This window comes from Nicotiana tomentosiformis, chromosome 9 (genome assembly GCF_000390325.3).
Source record: "Nicotiana tomentosiformis chromosome 9, ASM39032v3, whole genome shotgun sequence".
Classification (NCBI taxonomy): domain Eukaryota; kingdom Viridiplantae; phylum Streptophyta; class Magnoliopsida; order Solanales; family Solanaceae; genus Nicotiana; species Nicotiana tomentosiformis.
Window position 1 is genome coordinate 104,497,945 of NC_090820.1, and position 17,311 is coordinate 104,515,255.

General features: G+C 32.8%; 2 protein-coding genes and 2 non-coding genes across 6 annotated transcripts; all 4 read right to left on the bottom strand.

Annotated features, from left to right (window-relative positions):
- Positions 1-1,056: 1,056 nt before the first annotated feature.
- On the bottom strand, positions 1,057-14,233 carry LOC104091329 (putative Myb family transcription factor At1g14600). Of its 3 annotated transcripts, none has more exons than XR_011411065.1 (7): positions 14,107-14,233; positions 11,655-11,981; positions 10,518-10,631; positions 9,385-9,589; positions 8,493-8,793; positions 7,597-7,918; positions 1,057-1,153 (listed from the first exon to the last, which is right to left on the bottom strand). XR_011411065.1 is itself a non-coding variant. In XM_070185834.1 (6 exons), exons 2-6 carry the CDS (start codon positions 11,977-11,979, stop codon positions 7,742-7,744), a joined length of 1,122 nt encoding a protein of 373 aa, XP_070041935.1. In that variant the 5' UTR covers positions 11,980-11,981; positions 14,107-14,233; the 3' UTR covers positions 7,462-7,741. The 3 variants fall into 3 exon arrangements, 1 of the variants encoding a protein (XP_070041935.1); XR_011411064.1 differs by lacking the exon at positions 1,057-1,153 and adding an exon at positions 7,462-7,524; XM_070185834.1 differs by lacking the exon at positions 1,057-1,153 and having other exon boundaries at positions 7,462-7,918.
- On the bottom strand, positions 1,179-5,300 carry LOC104101915 (putative Myb family transcription factor At1g14600). Its single transcript, XM_009609466.4, has 5 exons — positions 4,947-5,300; positions 3,848-3,961; positions 2,957-3,161; positions 2,145-2,445; positions 1,179-1,545 (listed from the first exon to the last, which is right to left on the bottom strand). The coding sequence occupies exons 1-5, from the start codon at positions 5,269-5,271 to the stop codon at positions 1,369-1,371; spliced, it is 1,122 nt and encodes a 373-aa protein (XP_009607761.1). The 5' UTR covers positions 5,272-5,300; the 3' UTR covers positions 1,179-1,368.
- LOC117278135 (U2 spliceosomal RNA) lies at positions 2,720-2,916 on the bottom strand. Its single transcript, XR_004508454.1, has one exon. It is a non-coding gene; the product is annotated as a U2 spliceosomal RNA (small nuclear RNA).
- Positions 9,153-9,344, bottom strand: LOC117278548 (U2 spliceosomal RNA). Its single transcript, XR_004508910.1, has one exon. It is a non-coding gene; the product is annotated as a U2 spliceosomal RNA (small nuclear RNA).
- Positions 14,234-17,311: the final 3,078 nt, after the last annotated feature.

Genomic DNA, 17,311 nt, shown 5'->3' on the forward strand with positions numbered 1-17,311 from the left:
TTATTTGAAACTATGTTTGTTCAAGAGGCTATCGGAAACAAGATTTTTTCTAACACTGGGAACATAAAATACATCGTTTAAAATTAACGTCTTTCCAGATGTTAACTTCAATTCTACTTGTCCCATTACCTTGACTTCCACAGTTGAAGAGTTCCCCATGTAGAGGATGGTCTCATCATCAACTGATGTGAGTGACTTGAAGAAAGAACGATCATTGTACACATGTTTGGTAGCACCTGTGTCTATCTATCAAGAATTGTCATTTTCAATAACATTGATTTCAGAGATCATGGCTACAAAGTTGTTCTTTGATGCCCCTTGGTTTCCTCGACTCTTCTTTCTTTTCCAGATAGAGAAATCCTTCTTCTTGTGGCCCGATTTGTTGTACTCATAGCACATACCCTGAAACCCCTTCTTCTTTTTGCCATCATCATAAGGCTTCTTCTTATCGTTATATTGTTCTTTGTAAGGTTTGGAGGACTCCCCATGTTCAACGACATTAATCTTGTAATTGTTCTTACTAGATGCATCTTCAGACATGTAATTGTTCTCTAGAGCATCCCACGGTTCCTTAGCAGTCTCCACATGTTGATATCCATGTGGTCTTCATATTGAGGCATTTAATACCTTAATAAAACAATAGCCCTTATTTTTTGTTTAGAAAATAATTAATCTTAATGGTCACAGCTGGTTTCTTATAAATAATTTGACTTGGGATTTTATTTAGTACATCCTTTCAATTATCCACTTAAGTTAGTTTGCAGAAAAATATTTTTGAACTAAGAGGGAGAGTTAGATTATTTACAACTGTATTTATGTATATACATATGATAAAATGTACTAAAAGAGTCATCCCTTATTAGTGGGAGATTTACGGAAATAGGATATTTTCGTGCCATTGTTAAAATTTTGTCCATTTTAAGGAATTTGTACAAAAATAACCTCGGGGCATAACTATTCTTCTGCCTGGTGGGGCATAACTTAGGTACAAATATTTTACAGAGTTCTATTGCTTTGTGCTGTTTATAAGTGGGCAGAACTTGTAAAACCGAATTAGTAAAACTTAGGAGATCTAACTACAATGCATTTGGATCTTTTGATACTATGCATGCATGATCAGATCTCAAGTACTAGCCTCCTTCCTAGGCTACTCCTACATATGAATGTGTCAACAAAATATCAAGTTATTCAAGTTTCTGTATTCTTTAGAAATATACATAAACACCTACATTGCTCGGGCTCTTCAAAAATAGAGCTAGGTGCATGTCGGATCCTCAAAATATTATGCTTTTTTTTAAAGATCTGACACGGGTACGACAGTATTTTTGGAGAGTCCGAGCAGTATTGACAAATACAATGTGCCATCTCTTAGGTTGCACTTGATGAATAAGAAGGCAAAGAAAGAGAGAGCATTGTGTTTATTGTTGAATCTGATTCCTTCTTACTATGATGAATCTTCTCCTTATTATTGTCTATTGTGCTCACTCCTAGTTGGAAATCAGGCAGCAACCAATCTTTTTTGCTTAACCTCTTGTCTCTTTTCATCTGCACATCAAAATTAATATAAGAAGTAAAGCAACAAAACAAGTGGACAATTCTCCATTTGATAAGTGAATTATTGCTTAGCAACAACAAAACAACTTTCATACTTAGCACATTAACCTTTGATTTCATAAACTAATACAAGTAAAAATAATTGAATGCTTTAGTTATAAGGGTTTAACTTGTATACACCAAGGGGTCGTTTAGTTGGGAAACAAGTTATCCCATGATTAGTTATCCTGGGATTGTTATCCCACCTTTCCATAGGATAAAAACACACTACAGTCCCGGGATAACTAATTCCGGGGATTAGTTATACCGCGATTTTATCTCAACCAAACGTGAGATGAACTCATATCAAATTTAATTCCGAATTAATTATCTCTTATCTCTCGTACCAAACGAGCCCTAACAATATAAAATTTCTTTTTATGTTATCAGTAATTTAACTTGTTATAGCTGAATGCCTGCATTATATTTTCCAGGTAACTCGTTCAACTTGTTACGGGTAGTTACTTATAGTTATCTTTTAGGTGATCTACTAGTATAATATTTTTTTACATATAGAAGTAAAACTACAAACTAAATCTGAAAAAATTTACCTCAGGTCTGAAAGGAGTCTCAAATTTTGGCTCAAGGCTATTGTATCTGCACCTCCACATGGGTTGTTGTACAAAATTGTTTTGATGAAACAAAGATTGAGAATTCTTATTGGAGGGAATACTTGACAAAGAAACCCTCTTCTTCTTCCAATATTGATTTTCCTTAAATTCATTTGGAGGCCACCTTTTTTCTTCAAGAAAATGGCTTTGTCTAACAGGACCTATTTCATGGTTTCCAGTCTGCAAGATTTTCATTCTGAACAAATTGTTGGTTCCTTGATTGGAAGACCATTCCAAGTATCTATAAATGAGCAAATTAAGTAAAAGTATAGATAATTATGGAAGTTAGATAAAGAGAATTTCATGCTTCTCAAAATCTCAAGAGCATGCGATACATATTACTCCCTCAGTTTCATTTTATGTGAATTTATTTGATTAAGCACGGAATTTTGAAAAAAAGAAAAACTTCTGAAATTTATGGTCGTAAACATGCCATGATATTAGTGTAGTTATAAATCATGTTAATAACGATATATAAAATAAAAAGTTTAAAGTTAAATTTTTTCCAAATATAGAAAGTTGTCATTATTTAACTGAGCTGTAATACAACGCCTAGGCGACGCACGAAGGCCCAGGTAGCAAGCTACCATAATGGGTCTTCTCCCTTAAAAAATGACTTAATATTGCGTGGGATGATGACTCATATATCAGATATTAAACTGATAAAAACAGACACTATACTTGATCTTAGCCAAAAGGCCGAGAAAGTTATAATAAAATGGAATAGAGGGAATACTTATTAACTAGGTCACCTGGAAAATTTTTCCTTTGTCTCATGTCGATGTCTGGAAAGTGAATTTTGGAAATGGTGGTTAACGTTATCATCATTATTAAAATTCCTTGCTAATACAATTGCACCATTCTTCATTTTGAAGTCTTGAAGAGGGTTAAATCTTTGGCTTAAATTTCCACAGAAATAACTTTTTCCTTGCATTGCTCTATGAGCATGGCCTAGTACTGTCAAAAAGAAGCACCATGTAAGTTCAATAGCTCGTATATCATTGAAAAACAGAAAAAGGGCCTACAGAAATTATTAGATGTATACGTCAGAGGCGGGTCAGGATTTAAACATATCATTTGAACTTAATACTACTTCCAGTGGTGCGCTAAACGAGATTCAATTCCCATTATCGGAAAATTATATTGTGAAACGTTTTTTATATATAAACTATTAAATGTCCTTCACATAAACAAAATAGTCTAGTGTAGTGAAAAAGGGATTATATAAGTTGCTAAGGTTTAAATCCCAACTATATGTATGACAATCTCGTAATTTTTTAAGTTACGTTGGAGTATAAAATTTTGGCTCCACCATTAATTCTACTGCCTATCTTAAGAATTGCATAATATTAATGATAAATACTTACCCGTTATTAATTAAAATGAGAATTCATATTACTTAGCATAAATATGTGTATGAAAGACAATTATGGATTCGTTGAATCTTCTTGTATAAATTTCGGCTACTGAGTGACTTTTCCTATCTTAAGAATTGAATAATGCCTAGGAAATGCTTGTAGTAATCCTAGTTTTCAAGGAATTTTCTTAACTTAGGCTACTGAATTTTGATATAGGTATCAATGCTTACCTTGCAAAAGTAGCCAAAAAGAAGGAAAAACTTTGCAATCTTTTTAGGATTTTACCTTGTCCAAACTCTCCAAGTTTCTTGCTTCGATACATCTGCAGATGACTTTTTACATGGGCAATGCTGAGTCCTCTCACATTCATCATCTGAAGAACCAATTTTGGAGTAGCTCCTACAAATATACGAAGTACTAAATTTAACAAAAAGCCAGCGTCCGAAGTCTCTTAAGAAAGGACAAATTAATATCATGTTAACACTAAACAAATTTAAGTTATATACATTGTCAAGGTAAATATAGTTTTTTACACTATCACGTGAACCAAAGGATATCTCGGTAAGCCTCTTTAAAATATGAAATTTACAATATTATAAATAAGATAGCTTACCTGCTATGACAGCATATTTTTACAAGAGTTTAAGTTATATACATCGTCAGTGTAAGTATATTTTTTAACAATATCATGTCAATCAAAGGATATCTACGGTAAGCCTCCTTAAATGTGAAACAATCTTGAAAATAAGACAGCTTATCTGCTATGACAAGTAGTGTGACCCGATAGTATAAAAATATATGATCAATATATTTTGAAAAGGGGTTAAGTTTTATACATGGTCAGTATAAAAATATTTTTTTAACAATATCACGTCAACCAAAGGATATCTATAGTAAGCCTCCTTAAAATGTGAAATTTATACCTGCTATGATAGGTATATGTGACCCGATAGTATAAAAAATGCATCGTCAGTATATTTTTAAAAGAGTTTAAGCTATATATATCGTCAGTGTAATTATATTTTTTTTTAACAAAATTACGTCAACCAAAGAATATCTATGGTAAGAGCCTTCTTAAAATGTGAAATTTATAATCTTGAAAATAAGATTACTTACTTGCTATGACAAGTATATGTGACCCGATAGTATAAAAAATGCATCATCGATATATTTCTAAAAGAGTTTAAGTTATATACATCGTATATATTTTTTTAACAGTATCACGTTAACCAAAGGGTATCTACGGTAAGCCTCCTTAAAATGTGATATTTATAATCTTGAAAATAAATTTGTTTACCGACTATAACAAAGTATATGTGACCAGATAGTGTAAAAATTTTACGCACGGTGTATACCTACATTTTAAAGTAGAAGGTGTACTTACTTTCTTGACCACCTAGTCTTTCAATGGCACGAACAAAAGAGAGATGAAGGTCAGGAGTCCAACGAAGCCTTGGCAATTTTGATCGAACATATTGCCTAACTCTGCTGCTCTTATTTTCATAATTTCCAATATCCTCAGAGCTACTGTTTCCTTCTGCTGTTTTCTCAATCATGTCATCACTAAGTTCAATGGTTTCATCAGTTTCCCTTTTGTTATTAGCTTCTTCATTCAAATCAATGGAATATGACACCTTTTCCATGTATTTCTCACTTGCTATTAGCCTTAGACAAACATTACTACAAAGAGTTTCTTGATGCAAGAACATGCCTGAATTGGTGTATTTACAAAACAAAAAATAGGAATCAATATGTTGGAATAAAAGTAAAACATATCGAAATAAGAGAATAAAATAACTACGCTTCAGTTTTAAACAAGTTCAGGTTGATTATATGAGTCCGCATTGACGATGCTACTCTATCTAATCACACCATGATGTCAAATGTTATACACATACAAAGTATTAGGAATTCTCAATATTTTTGAAATCTATAAATTGACATAAGAGAATATTTGTGGTGTATAGAGCATAAACTACCACGTAAAGCCTACAACTTGAAATTTCAATTCTAGTGAACAATGCACATTTTAAGTGTTTTTCTTTGGGAGAGGAAATTCTATATCTATTTCTTCATCTGACATATAAATATATTCCTCCGTACGTCTTGAAAGAAATGGCATGATTAGGAAATGAGGATTAACTTGTTTATTGTTTGTAGTTAAATCACATACCAATTTCTACACTTTTAAAAAAAAAAAAAGCTTATTTAAAAATTCCATAAATTACAATCTTTTGTAACGATCTAGATCTAATTGCTAAGTTATTGTCCGCTTTGGCCCGATCCTCTGGCCCGCCTCAACGCTTTCGGGCCTTGCGATTTTGACAACTTGAATTTTAATCCAAAAGGTGTCTCAACAATTGAACTATTACCCTTATATATTCCCCAAATTTTCATCTCATTTCGATGTGCATTTGCTTAAGAAAAGTTTCACGGCGAACTTCTTTCGAGTTATATATTTGTATCCAGTCTGTTGTTGTACCTGCAGTTTTACACTCTCCAACCGTGGAATAAATTTCAGACAGTGTTAAACTTCTTGTTAGGAAGTTGACAGATGTGAAAAATGAAATGTAGCAGGTATAAAATCTGTCGGGAAATTCAATGGTAATTTCTATATGTTTATTTTTTCCTACCAATATAAATGTAACAGCATATGACGTAAAGAAAACTTAACTCTCAAACAAACACATATTACGTTACTTGATGCACAATACCAGTGCTTTAGAAAAATGTGGGATCATAATATTCTCCGCCCCTCTCGGTCCTTAGACACTTAACGGAAGATTCACATTGCAATTCAACCTCACTCTTGTAACTTTGGAATTATTCGAATGCTTCATCTTTAGAATTTACAAGATAAACTATGCAAAATCTAGAGTAGTCATCAAGGAATGTAATAACATATTTCTTTCCTCCAATTGTAGGAGTACTATGAAAATCACTCTCGTCACTATGAATTAATTCAAGCAACTTAGTACTTCTCTAGATACTTGAAAAAGATTTCCTCGTGATCTTTGTTAATATGCAAGTTTTACATTTTCCACTATCCACAGTCATCATTTGTATCAAACCACATTTAGACATATCTGTCATTCTATGAAAATTAATATGTCCCAAACGAGAATGCTTGTTCAAGAGGCAATTGGAAACAAGATTTTTTCTAACACAGGGAACATAAAATACATCGTTTAAAATTAACATCTTTCCAGAATTTTGTGTTGGATAAAACGACTTACAATGCGCTGAATTTCATGGAAATAATCCATGACCGACTGGCCTTCTACCATCTTATAATTATTAAAATGTGAGACAAGGAATTTCTTACTAGATGCATCTTCAGACATGTAATTGTTCTCTAGAGCATCCCACGGTTCCTTAGCGGTCTCCACATGTTGATATCCATGTGGTCTTCATATTGAGGCATTTAATAGCTTAATAAAACAATATCCCTTATTTTTTGTTTAGAGAATAAATTATCTTAATGGTCATAGCTGGTTTCTTATAAATAATTTGACTTGGGATTTTATTTAGTACATCCTTTCAATTATCCACTTAAGGTAGTTTGCAGAAAAATAATTTTGAACTAAGAGGGAGAGTTGCATTAGATTATTAACATCTGTATTTATGTATATACATATGATAAAATGTACTAAAAAGAGTCATCCCTTATTAGTGGGAGATTTGCGGAAATAGGATATTTTCGTGCCATTGTTAAAAAATTTTACAGAGTTCTATTGCTTTGTGTTGTTTGTAAGTACTGATAGGTGGTCCTAACTGGTACAAATTGTTTACAAGTTCTGCAGAATTAGCAAAACTTGTCTATATTGTTCATTTATAGCTAACGAGTATAGTCTTTTTGTGAACTCATTTGAAAAAAAATTTAAAGTTGACTTCTCTAATAAAATTGAACCCCTTGCATGCATGATCAGATGTCAAGTACTAGCCTCCTTCCTAGGCTGCTCCTACATATGAATGTGTAAACAAAATATCAAGCTATTCAAGTTTCTGTATTCTTTTGAAATATACACAAACACCTACATTGCTCGGACTCTTCAAAAATAGTGCTAGGTGCATGTCGGATACTCAAAAAATAATGCATTTTCTTTTTAAGATCTGACACGGGTGCGACATTATTTTTGGAGAGTCCGAGCAGTATTGACAAATACGATGTGCCATCTCTTAGGTTGCACTTGATGAATAAGAAGGCAAAGAAAGAGAGAGCATTGTGTTTATTATTGAATCTGATTCCTTCTTACTATGCTGAATCTTCTCCTTATTATTGTCTATGGTGCTCAGTCCTAGTTGGAAATCAGGCAGCAACCAATCTTTTTTGCTTAACCTCTTGTCTCTTTTCATCTGCACATCAAAATTAATATAAGAAGTAAAGCAACAAAACAAGTGGAAAATTCTCCATTTGATAAGTGAATTATTGCTTAGCAACAACAAAACAACTTTCATACTTAGCACATTAACCTTTGATTTCATAAACTAATACAAGTAAAAGTAATTGAATGCTTTAGTTATAAGGGTTTAACTTGTATACACTAAGGGGTCGTTTGGTTGGAAAACAAGTTATCCCATGATTAGTTATCCCATCTTCTCATAGGATAAAAACACATTACAGTACCAGGATAACTAATTATGTGGATTAGTTATACCGCGATTTTATCTCAACCAAACGTGGGATAAACTCATATCAAATTTAATTCCGAATTAATTATCTCTTGTCTCTCGTACCAAACGTCCCTAACAATATAAAATTTCTTTTTATGTTATCAGTAATTTAACTTGTTATAGCTGAATGCCTGCAAGGTAACTCATTCAACTTATTAGGGGTAGTTACTTATAGTTATCTTTTAGGTGATCTACTAGTATAATTTATTTTTTACATATAGAAGTAAAACTACAAACTAAATCTGAAAATATTTACCTCAGGTCTGAAAGGAGTCTCAAATTTTGGCTCAAGGCTATTGTATCTGCACCTCCACATGGGTTGTTGTACAAAATTGTTTTGATGAAACAAAGATTGAGAATTCTTATTGGAGGGAATACTTGACAAAGAAACCCTCTTCTCCTTCCAATATTGATTTTCCTTAAATTCATTTGGAGGCCACCTTTTTTCTTCAAGAAAATGGCTTTGTCTAACAGGACCTATTTCTTGGTTTCCAGTCTGCAAGATTTTCATTCTGAACAAATTGTTGGTTCCTTGATTGGAAGACCATTCCAAGTATCTATAAATGAGCAAATTAAGTAAAAGTATGGATAATTATGGAAGTTAGATAAAGAGAATTTCATGCTTCTCAAAACCTCAAGAGCAATGCCATACGTAGTACTCCCTCCGTTTTATTTTATGTGAAATTTATTTGACTGACAATAAATTTTAGAAAGAAAGAAAGACTTTTGAAATTTGTGGCCGTAAACATGCCATGATATTAGCGCAGCTATAAATCATGTTAATAAGGATATATAAAATGAAAAGTTTAAAGTTAAATTGTTTCCAATAGAAAGTTGTCATTCTTTTACTAATGTCAAAGAGAACTAATGTCAAAGAGAATAGTATCACATTAAATGAATTTTTTTTTTCTTTTTTTTAGGGTGCACCAGGCCTGGGCTGTAATACAACGCCTAGGCGACGCGCGAAGGCCCAAGTAGCAAGCTACCGTAATAGGCCTCCTTAAAAAAATGAGTTAATATTGTGTGGGCCGATGACCCACATATCTGATATTAAACTGATAAGAACAAATACTATACTTGATCTTAGCCAAAAGACCGCGAAAGGTATAATAAAATGGAAAAGAGGGAATGCTAATTAACTAGGTCACCTGGAAACTTTTTCCTTTGTCTCATGTCGAGTTCTTGAAAATGAATTTTGGAAATGGTGGTTAACGTTGTCATCATCATTAAAATTCCTTGCTAACACAATTGCACCATTCTTCATTTTGAAGTCTTGAAGAGGGTTAAATCTTTGGCTTAGATTTCCATAGAAATACCTTTTTCCTTGCATTGTTCTATGACCATGGCCTAGTACTGTCAAAAAGAAGCACCATGTAAGTTCAATAGCACATATATCATTGAAAAATAGAAAAAGGGCCTACAGAATTAGATGCATACATCAGAGGAGGAGCCAGGATTTTAACATCGTTTGATCTTAATACTACTTCCAATGGTGCGCGGAGCTAGATCAAGTGAACGAGATTTAATTCCTTTCATCGAAAAATTATATTGTGCAATGATATTTTTAAAATATAAACTGTTGAATGTCCTTCACATAAACAGAATAGTCTAGCGTAGTGATAAAGGGATTCAAAAAGTTGCTTTAAGATTTAAATCCCAACTATATATATATGAAAATCTAGTAATTTTTTAAATTACCTTGGAGTATAAATTTTTGGCTGCACCACTAATTCTACTTCCTATCCCAAGAAACGAATAATGTCAAAATACTTACCCCCACCCCCACCCCCACCCCCCGAAAATTAAAGTGATCTTAAGAATTGAATAATGCTTAGGAAAAGATTGCAGAAATCCTAGTTTTCAAGGAATTTTCTTATTGAGTGGGTGAACAAGGTGTCGTATTGGTAGCTGAAAAGATTGGGTGACCACATATAAGATGTATGAATCTCTTAATGGAGTGAGGCATTTTGAGAAAAACCTTACGGGCTTGATCCAGAACGGACAATATTACACCATGTTAAGAGTATCTACGAGCCGTTTAATCAGCCCAACATTTCTTAACTTGGCTAAGGCATTTTGATAGAAATATCAATGCTTACCTTGCAAGAAAAATTACCGCTTATTTCAGACAGCCCGGACCATCGCTTTTATCGTCAACGGAGAGAGCCGCTCGATAAGGAAGTCGGCTTTAGAAAAAAATCATTCCTTTGCCGGGCGCAAAAGACATGCATAAGTAGCCCAAAAGAAGGAAAAACTTGCAATTTGTTTTTGAGGGTTTTACCTTGTCCAAACTCTCCAAGTTTCTTGCTTCGATACATCTGCAGATGACTTTTTACATGGGCAATGCTGAGTCCTCTCACATTCATCATCTGAAGAACCAATTTTGGAGTAGCTCCTACAAATATACGAAGTACTAAATTTAACAAAAAGCCAGCGTCCGAAGTCTCTTAAGAAAGGACAAATTAATATCATGTTCACACTGACCGGATTTAAGTTATATACATTGTCAAGGTAAATATATTTTTTTACACTATCACGTGAACCAAAGGATATCTCGGTAAGCCTCCTTAAAATATGAAATTTACAATATTATAAATAAGATAGCTTACCTGCTATGACAGGTATATGTGATCCGATAGTGTAAAAAATGCATAGTCAGCATATTTTTACAAGAGTTTAAGTTATATACATCGTCAGTGTAAGTATATTTTTTAACAATATCATGTCAATCAAAGGATATCTACGGTAAGCCTCCTTAAATGTGAAACAATCTTGAAAATAAGACAGCTTATCTGCTATGACAAGTAGTGTGACCCGATAGTATAAAAATATATGATCAATATATTTTGAAAAGGGGTTAAGTTTTATACATGGTCAGTATAAAAATATTTTTTTAACAATATCACGTCAACCAAAGGATATCTATAGTAAGCCTCCTTAAAATGTGAAATTTATACCTGCTATGATAGGTATATGTGACCCGATAGTATAAAAAATGCATCGTCAGTATATTTTTAAAAGAGTTTAAGCTATATATATCGTCAGTGTAATTATATTTTTTTTTAACAAAATTACGTCAACCAAAGAATATCTATGGTAAGAGCCTTCTTAAAATGTGAAATTTATAATCTTGAAAATAAGATTACTTACTTGCTATGACAAGTATATGTGACCCGATAGTATAAAAAATGCATCATCGATATATTTCTAAAAGAGTTTAAGTTATATACATCGTATATATTTTTTTAACAGTATCACGTTAACCAAAGGGTATCTACGGTAAGCCTCCTTAAAATGTGATATTTATAATCTTGAAAATAAATTTGTTTACCGACTATAACAAAGTATATGTGACCAGATAGTGTAAAGATTTTACGCACGGTGTATACCTACATTTTAAAGTAGAAGGTGTACTTACTTTCTTGACCACCTAGTCTTTCAATGGCACGAACAAAAGAGAGATGAAGGTCAGGAGTCCAACGAAGCCTTGGCAATTTTGATCGAACATATTGCCTAACTCTGCTGCTCTTATTTTCATAATTTCCAATATCCTCAGAGCTACTGTTTCCTTCTGCTGTTTTCTCAATCATGTCATCACTAAGTTCAATGGTTTCATCAGTTTCCCTTTTGTTATTAGCTTCTTCATTCAAATCAATGGAATATGACACCTTTTCCATGTATTTCTCACTTGCTATTAGCCTTAGACAAACATTACTACAAAGAGTTTCTTGATGCAAGAACATGCCTGAATTGGTGTATTTACAAAACAAAAAATAGGAATCAATATGTTGGAATAAAAGTAAAACATATCGAAATAAAAGAATAAAATAACTACGCTTCAGTTTTAAACAAGTTCAGGTTGATTATATGAGTCCGCATTGACGATGCTACTCTATCTAATCACATCATGATGTCAAATGTTATACACATACAAAGTATTAGGAATTCTCAATATTTTTGAAATCTATAAATTGACATAAGAGAATATTTGTGGTGTATAGAGCATAAACTACCACGTAAAGCCTACAACTTGAAATTTCAATTCTAGTGAACAATGCACATTTTAAGTGTTTTTCTTTGGGAGAGGAAATTCTATATCTATTTCTTCATCTGACATATAAATATATTCCTCCGTACGTCTTGAAAGAAATGGCATGATTAGGAAATGAGGATTAACTTGTTTATTGTTTGTAGTTAAATCACATACCAATTTCTACGCTTTTAAAAAAAAAAAAGCTTATTTAAAAATTCCATAAATTACAATCTTTTGTAACGACCTAGATCTAATTGCTAAGTTATTGTCCGCTTTGGCCCGATCCTCTGGCCCGCCTCAACGCTTTCGGGCCTTGCGATTTTGACATCTTGAATTTTAATCCAAAAGGTGTCTCAACAATTGAACTATTACCCTTATATATTCCCCAAATTTTCATCTCATTTCGATGTGCATTTGCTTAAGAAAAGTTTCACGGCGAACTTCTTTCGAGTTATATATTTGTATCCAGTCTGTTGTTGTACCTGCAGTTTTACACTCTCCAACCGTGGAATAAATTTCAGACAGTGTTAAACTTCTTGTTAGGAAGTTGACAGATGTGAAAAATGAAATGTAGCAGGTATAAAATCTGTCGGGAAATTCAATGGTAATTTCTATATGTTTATTTTTTCCTACCAATATAAATGTAACAGCATATGACGTAAAGAAAACTTAACTCTCAAACAAACAAGCTGAAGTTGGTAGGTTCTTTAGGGAAAAGATAAAAATAAAAGAAAAGCGGGAGAACAAAAATGTAGAATTTTCTTGATTAAAAAAAGTATAACAAAATTAATTCAAAGTTATGCTATGTTAAATGAAAGGGAACAAAAAGGGTATTTCATTTTTAGCGCCAAAAAAAATGAAAAAATAAATAAATAAATCACAACACTGAAGCTAAGCATCATAGATAAAATAAAAATCTCATTTATATACATCTTCTAATTAGATTAATTAACTTGATAAGGGATATTGCAATACTTTTAATTAACCAGATTAAGATACTTCACAAATAATAAAAAAAAGCTTCATTAATGTCTATTCCTGATTAACCCTAGCTTCTTTTGCAAGCAATAGTTATTTCATGAATAGAAGGGAGGCTCATAGCAATGGCTAAGTTGTCTACGTATGACTTAAACAGGTTCGAACGGTAGAATCAGCCACATCAAGATGTGCTTCTTACATCACACCCTCTTATTGTGCAGATCTTCTCTAGACCCTACATGAAAACAGGATAATTTACGCACCGGACTCCCCATTTAATTCATCATAATACGCAGATTGTTGAAAAAGGGAGAATTACTCTTTGAAAATTCTACTTATCATCCTTGTATCAAATTATAATACATTTATCTAACTGATTTGTTTGACCAAGTCAACACAAGATGATAACAACAACAATAATATATCCTGTGTAAGTTCACAAATGAGATTTGAGGAGGGTAGTGTGTATACTGTTTTTGATAGAACCCTCGACTCAAGAAAAACAAAAATGAAGTTAGGGGGAGAAGAAAGTAAACCCTTTTCCTAGAAACTAATAATCATAAAGAATCCAAGAAAGCTAAGTATATATAAATCTTATTGATCTATCAATGAGAAAAGTTTTGCCAGTTTTTCCCTTTGCTTCTTGATTTTCTCTGTAAAAGGACCAGAATTTTTTGGGTAGCTAGATTTATTAATATTTGATTAATAGTTTGCTCAGAGTTGAACTAACTGATTGATGATCTATCTACTCATGCAAATCAAAAGGAAGAAAAAGAAGAAAAAAGAACAATAAAAGGGAAGAAAAACTTTCAAGTAATTTGTTTCTCTATATAATTTGTATAATTAGAAGGATGATCACCTGCTACTTGGTCTCTAAAATCTTGTAATCAGCTGCTTCAAATTCAGAGATATCACCATTTGGCTTGCTGATACATCAGAGGGAGAAAATATAGTGTTTTCTCTAGGTGGTGGGTGGGGGTTTTTTTTTTTTTGGGGGGGAGGGGGAGGGGTGGTTAAGAGCAGGAGAAGCTGGTGTCTTTTTTTCTCTTGATGTTGGGAGGCTTTTGCTTCATTTGTCAAACCATGGAATTGATTTTTAATGCCAATAGTCCTCACAACATTCATATATTCTTGTTAATTTTTTGGTTTTTCACCTGGTATTCGAATTCGTTGCGGAAAGTCCCACATTTGAGGGTAAAGCGTTCCTTATTAAAGATGACTCCATACCAAATATTCGAACTCGAGACCTCCGATTAATGATATGTACTCTTATCACTCCACCACACCTTTATTAGTGTATATATTCTTATTACTTGCTATCTCCATTCATTTTATGTGAAGATGTTTGACTGAACATAAAAGTAAAGAATTTTTTATAAGTAAATTAAATATAGAAAAAGTACCAAAAATATCCTTTTAAATAAATGACTACAAATATTTTGCATGCAGTTTAATTTTCTTTCTCCTTTTAAACAAATAAATTTTTTATATCAATGGGCTCCAACAAGTCATGTCAGTAGATTAAAATAGAGATGCTAAGATTAAATTATTTTTAAGAAGATAATGTATTATCCTTTTTGAGACATATTAAAAAGTGTATTATATACGGTGGGATAAATGGATTAAATTTTTAACAGAGTTTTACTTGATAAAAAAATAAGAAAAAAAAAAGAGATTAATTAAGAGAGAGAACAAAAACATTGGAATAATATTGGTCGTTGGACAGTCCAATTAGTTGCTCATTATAATGCAATAATTCCTTCTTTATGGATACAGATGACACTAGTCAAACTGTTGGTTGAAATCAATAATATATATCATGTGACTTACCCAAAAGTTTAATCTTTATTTAACTCTTCTAATTTCTCTATCTTCCTTTGACAGTTGTTCCCTATAAATCTCCGTTTCCATTTGCAGGTGATTATCCTAATTGTTTGACCGTTGTTACCCCTTAACCTTTAATGGTTGGAAATAATATTCCTCACGTTTCGAATGGGAAAGGGAACCCCTTGTAAAAATAACTTTTCGGTGAAATAATATTTTTTAATAAAAATCTTTTTTTTAATAGATAATTTTTAGAATATTCAAGTTCTTTAATTATAGCCAAAAGCTCAACATATGAAAAACAATTAGGATCTAAATAATTTATGGAGCTCCCCGTTAGCCTTCTATCCTGCATAGTTTAAGATATGATGTATTGTAAAAACACCTCCATAATAAATTTTCAAATATGACATTATCAACTATAATTTCTGTTAAATAAAGATATTTTCAAAATAAGTAAAGTTTAATAATTGCTTTAGTATAATAATTTTAATATATAAAAAATATAGATAAATAAATTAATACACATAGCAACAATTCTTTCATCTAATATATGTCAGAGAATTGGCTATTTCAGTGTATCTATTTTCCTTCATGAAATGCTAAAGCATCCACGGTAAATGTGCGTTCAACATATTTCTTGAATTTCGTATGCAAATATTTTTTCTTTATTGCAAAACTTTTAACAATGGCCTCAATATAACCTCAATATAATATAAAAATATCTTAAATTTTACAAGCAAGAAAGACGAAATTCAAGTATTGATTTGGATGAAAAATATTATACTTAACCTTATAAGTGTGATGACCCAAAATGTCATCTTTAAATTTAATAAGTAATTCAGTGTTCTAAGACCTCGAAAATTACCATTTATTATTTCTCGACTTGCGTGCACAGTCCTTAAAAATTTTGGAAAAGTTTTCATGTGAAAAATGAATTAAAATATGAAATAGAGCTTTAAAACTCAACTGAGTTGACTTTGGTCAACAGTTTTAGCAAACGGACCCAGGTCAGTATTTTGACAGTTCCGGTAGCTCCGTATCATGATTTGGGACTTGGGCGTATGCCCAAAATTTAATTTGGAGGTTCCTAGCTCAAGTTATGACCATTTAACGGAACTAGCAATTTAAAGGCTAAAGATTTCCAAGTTTGACCACGGGGTTGACTTTTTGATATCAGAGCCGGAATTCGATTCTGGAAATTTGAACACCTCCTTTATGTCATTTATGACTTGTATGCCAAATTTGAAGTCATTCCGGATTCATTTAATATGTTTTGGCACGAGATTTGCAAATTGAAAAGTTTAAAACTCAAAGTTCGAATCAGGGTGTGAATTGTAATTTTGATGTTGTTTGACGTGAAGTAAAACTCCGAGTAAGTCCGTATTATGTTTATGGACTTGTTGGAATATTCAAACGAGGTACCGAGTGGCTCGGATGAGTTTCAGACGAGCCACGGAGCAATTGGAACCTGCTGCCCAGTGTTGGTTCTGGTGTGTCGCACCTGTGACATTTTGTGTGCAGGTGCGTGGTCGCTCCTGCAGAATTTCAGTCGCTTTTGTGACTTTGGTCAGCCTTTCCGATCTCCGCTTCTGCGGAGAAATGAGCGCAGCTGTGAAACCGCATCCGCGATGGACGAGCCGCTTCTGCGAAGAAGACCGCTTCTGCGGTCACTAGTGCGCTTATGCGATGTCGCAGGTGCGACATTTTGGGCGCAGATTCGGCCACTGGACAAGCTGCCAAGTTCTGCAAATGCGAGCTTTGTCTCGCAAATGCGAGGCCGCATGTGCAAAAATATAGCCCGCAGATGCGAAAATGCTGGGCAAAATACATAAAATCGGGTCTTAGCCATTTTTACTCATTTTTGAGTTTCAAGTCTCGGATTTGGGCGATTTCAAGGAGGATTTTCACGACTTTTAATTGGGCAAGTGTCCTATAATCAAAAGTGATTATGTTTCACAAATTCATATCTATATTCATCATTTATTTCGGGTTTAGATGGAAAAAAATCAGATTTTTATAAAATCTTTTAAAAACGAAAAGTTAAGATTTGAAGGTCCATTTGATATCGGAATTGGACAATTTTTATATGGTTGAACTCATATCGGAACGGGTGTTCGGATTTCGCGAGTTTTTCCTGGATTTGAGACGTGGGTCCCCACTGTCGAATATTTTAATGAATTTCGGATTTTTATCCGAAATATTTGTAAATTCATATAGAATTAATTCTTATGATTAGT

Bases quoted from the DNA above. Each gene is read 5' to 3' on its own strand.
- LOC104101915 (XM_009609466.4), bottom strand. From the start codon at position 5,271: ATGTTCTTGCATCAAGAAACTCTTTGTAGTAATGTTTGTCTAAGGCTA. The intron at 3,162-3,847 runs GTAAAATCCTAA...TCTTTTTGACAG, and splicing joins ACTTGGAGAGTTTGGACAAG to TACTAGGCCATGCTCATAGA. The intron at 1,546-2,144 runs GTAAATTTTTTC...TTTGATGTGCAG, and splicing joins AGACTCCTTTCAGACCTGAG to ATGAAAAGAGACAAGAGGTT.
- LOC104091329 (XM_070185834.1), bottom strand. From the start codon at position 11,979: ATGTTCTTGCATCAAGAAACTCTTTGTAGTAATGTTTGTCTAAGGCTA. The intron at 10,632-11,654 runs GTAAGTACACCT...GTATATTTGTAG, and splicing joins AAGACTAGGTGGTCAAGAAA to GAGCTACTCCAAAATTGGTT. The intron at 9,590-10,517 runs GTAAAACCCTCA...TCTTTTTGACAG, and splicing joins ACTTGGAGAGTTTGGACAAG to TACTAGGCCATGGTCATAGA.